Source organism: Telopea speciosissima, chromosome 4 (genome assembly GCF_018873765.1).
Source record: "Telopea speciosissima isolate NSW1024214 ecotype Mountain lineage chromosome 4, Tspe_v1, whole genome shotgun sequence".
NCBI classification, from domain to species: Eukaryota; Viridiplantae; Streptophyta; class Magnoliopsida; order Proteales; family Proteaceae; genus Telopea; species Telopea speciosissima.
In genome coordinates, this window is record NC_057919.1 from 31618464 (window position 1) to 31622637 (window position 4174).

The following is a 4174-nucleotide window of genomic DNA, read 5'->3' on the forward strand; positions in this document are numbered from 1 at the left end:
CTTCTAATTTCGGTATCCATGATTGACTTTGAGTTGAAGGTGATGTCTTGAAAAATGTAGCCCTTTGAGTCATTTTTGCGTTGATGAAAGAGCGTTGGTGAAAGAATCATGTCAATTAGAGTTCGAGAGAGAAAGATATGATCACTTAAGTCCAAGGTCTTAAAAAATATTTAAAAAATGAAAACGTGTTTTAAATGTGTTTTAAACATGTTTAAAATGAAAATATTTGTCGTTTGTCGTTTTTTCTCTAAACATACGACAAAATGTATTTAAAATAATAAAAAATAGAATCATGTATAAAACAGAATTTTAAACACGTCTTTTGTTAATGATCTCCATTTTGAATGCGTTTTTGCTAACTGAGATCGTAAGTTACCTACGCCGTCACAGTTCTAGTGGTCTTTGAAAGGTCAGATCGAACAAGCGTATGTAATAAAAGCTTTGACCCAACCCAACATTCCCGCTCTTCATGTCCAAGGTAAAAAATGAAAGGATAGAATCGTCAACGAAGAAAAAAAAAAAAAGTGCACATGTTGAGATTCAGAGAATTGAAGAGTAGTTGACGTAAGCACCAACGTCTGTGCCTGTGCGTTGAAATAGTTGCTGAAGTAAGCACAAACATCTTCAACAGATCTTGAAAAGTAGATCATGGAAGGTGGATCTACTAGATGCTTATTTTTTGCCAGCTGATAAGAGGGCGATCCTAAAAATTAGCTTGAGCTTGTTTCCCAGTGAAGATAAGATGGTTTGGGATGGAGCGAAGTCAGGCATTTTCTCAATCAAGTTCATGTATCACATGCTGAAAAATAGGAAGGAGGTTAAGATATCTAACCAATCCTCCTCTTCATCAGTTGCTAATAAGAATCATATGTCCATGACAGATCAATTGTGGAAAAGAATATGGAATGCTAAAACCTAGCCGAAAATCAAGCTTTTTTTGTGGAGATGCTGTGCAGATGGAATTGCGGTTGGAGAAGGTTTCATGGCCAGGAAAATTCCTATTAATCCAGCTTGCTTCAGATGTGGGAAAAGTTTGGAAACAGTTAGTCACACGCTCCTTACATGTCCCTTTGCTAGAGCCGTTTGGTTTGGCTCATCCTTATCTCACTTAACCTCTATGCCTACTTTCAATAAGATGAGCGATTGGTTGCAATGCTGGAATCCTATTTTTAGCAGGGATAAAAAGCTGGCTCAAGAACGATTCTCCCTGGCCTCTTTCTTACTTTGGTTCATTTGGAAGGCACGTAACGATTTGATTTTCAACAATAAGCAATGGTCACCACAGCAAGTTATTTCCATGGCTGAGAAAGCTCATCAAGAATTCTCTTCAGTGGTTTGCAAACCTCCCTCAGTCTCTATTGAAGTTGAAGAGAGAAATTTTCCTTCCTCCCATTCTTGGACTTCCCCTAATGAGCCTTTCCTTAAAATCAACTGTGATGCAGCATGGGTTAAAAATTCTGGTAAAGGAGGTTTAGGGGTCATCATCAGGGATCATCGGGGGATTCTTATACATGCATTTTCTTCAGGTACCTCCTGTGATTCTAGTCTTTACGCTGAAGCGCTTGCTATTAGAACGGGTCTTCTTCAAGCGGCTAAACTCCATTTATCTCATATTGTGGTGGAGTCGGATTGCTTAAGCCTGATTCAACAACTGAATTCAAGAAGCTTCGACTATGAAATTGATGCTGTGGGCTTTGATATTCTTCAGCTTCAAAGCTCTTTTGTTGACTGTCTTTTTTGCTTTATTCCAAGATCGTCTAATGTGGTTGCAGACTCCTTGGCCCGGTCGGCCCTGTCGGTTGAGTCATCGATGGATTGGCCAGTTTCCACTCTGTGGCTTCTAAATCTCTGTGAGAAAGAGGCCACTGCTTGTAATGACTCTGGTTTTCAATGAATCTTCTTTCAACCAAAAAAAAAAAAAAAAAAAAGAAAAGTAGTAATTTGGTTTAGGGTTAAAAGAACGTTCACCGGTCGCGCTCTAGGCGTGACTCCAAGGCCTAAACGTAGTAACCGACTAATCGTTTTAGAAATGATCGTTTTGTCTCATGAATAGACGAAAATTCCAACGGCACTATTCTCACGTAAATTAAGGAACTTTTGTTTGAAATGCATGCTTCTAATTTCGGTATCCATGATTGACTTTGAGTTGAAGGTGATGTCTTGAAAAATGTAGCCCTTTGAGTCATTTTTGCGTTGATGAAAGAGCGTTGGTGAAAGAATCATGTCAATTAGAGTTCGAGAGAGAAAGATATGATCACTTAAGTCCAAGGTCTTAAAAAATATTTAAAAAATGAAAACGTGTTTTAAATGTGTTTTAAACATGTTTAAAATGAAAATATTTGTCATTTGTCATTTTTTCTCTAAACATACGACAAAATGTATTAAAATAATAAAAAATAAAATCATGTATAAAACAGAATTTTAAACACGTCTTTTGTTAATGATCTCCATTTTGAATGCGTTTTTGCTAACTGAGATCGTAAGTTACCTACGCCGTCACAATTCTAATGGTCTTTGAAAGGTCAGATCGGACAAGCGTATGTAATAAAAGCTTTGACCCAACCCAACATTCCCGCTCTTCATGTCCAAGGTAAAAAATGAAAGGATAGAATCGTCAACGAAGAAAAAAAAAAAAAAAAGTGCACATGTTGAGATTCAGAGAATTGAAGAGTAGTTGACGTGTTGTATTATTATTTTATAGAAGCACTTTGGGTCAAAGCACTTGTTTCAAAAAGCACTTTTTCAAGTGTGTGTCAAAGTTTCAAAATTGTGTTTTGTTTCATTCCCTCCTCTTTTGTTTCCCTCCTCTATTTTGTTTGAAATTGGTTGTACTCTCTTGTGTGCAAGAGGCTAGAATTGAGCTCAAGAATAGTCCCACATTGGTTGTGGGAGAGTTACTTGAGGGGTATATATATAGGATTGTTTCCTTAAGGTGTGAGCCTTTTGGAGAGGAAGACACCCTACTCTCTAGTGTGTGGGGGGTCCTTGGGGTGCTTTTGAATCGCGCGCGCTGAGCCGGGCCGTGGTCGGGGTCGGGGTCGGGGTGTACGTATATCACCTGTATTCATACGGATGTATCACTTCATGAAAGGGTACTCCAGTATTATATATATACACCATGTCATGCCTGTTTTTGATATAGACAACAGAGACGTATTGTCCCTACAACAGTCCGTTCCAGAGACAGATACTGTATTTTCGTTTAAGTAATAAGATGGTTGTATAGCCGTTTGATATCCTTGGTACTCCTATTAGGTTCTGCAACCTATACGTTTAGGAGTTGTATTTATCTTGGAGGGTAAGGTGCAAGGTCAACCCCGTTGCAGAAGAGGGGGCATCTAAATCCTTAAGGAAAGTATCTTACAGATACGACTCAACTCGATTGTCCGTGCTTCTTCCTTTCTGGTTCGTTTCACTCTGCAACTGGTGTGCGATAACAGGTATTTCTCTATTTCTGTATATCTGCTTTGTCTTACAGTATATTCCTAGTATAACATGACGTAAGCACCAACGTCTGTGCCTGCGCGTTGAAATAGTTGCTGAAGTAAGCACAAACATCTTCAACAGATCTTGAAAAGTAGTAATTTGGATTAGGGTTAAAAGAACGTTCACCTGTCGCGCTCTAGGCGTGACTCCAAGGCCTAGACGTAGTAACCGACTAATCGTTTTAGACATGATCGTTTTGTCTCATGAATAGACGAAAATTCCATGGGACAAGGTCTTCACTTCCAAGATGCTTAGACAGTTGTGTGTGATGAGAGTTACATCTAGAGCGCGATTGGTTGGCGTTCTTTTTTCCTTTGGATTATCTATAGGGAGTCAGCTGTCTTACCTGAACGTATTGCATAATCAAAAAGGGTATTTACGGGCATTTATATAAGTTGTTGTCTAACACTTCTTTCGGTGGATTTACTATGGAAAAAAGTTCTTTGTGGGGGACATTAAGGCCATGCCCAAGCATAACGGGGGTGGAATGATCGCCCTGCCCCCCATAAAAAGCAAAAATCCTACCATCGAGATGCTAGCGTGTTCTCATTAGTTTCCGAACATGTGTGACCCGTGCGGTCCCCCCCATAGAGAACAATCCCCCATTTACTATTTAGAACTTAATTTCTTCTTTTAATTGTCATTTGTTTTATTTTCAATAATTCTTTAGGAAAAAAGAACATTACCT

The 4174-nt window shown here is 38.8% G+C and overlaps 1 protein-coding gene across 1 annotated transcript; it reads left to right on the forward strand.

The window, feature by feature from the left end:
• The first annotated feature begins 1135 nt into the window (after positions 1-1135).
• On the forward strand, positions 1136-1894 carry LOC122659205. The gene has a single exon (XM_043854341.1). It carries the CDS (start codon positions 1136-1138, stop codon positions 1892-1894), a length of 759 nt encoding a protein of 252 aa, XP_043710276.1.
• Positions 1895-4174: the final 2280 nt, after the last annotated feature.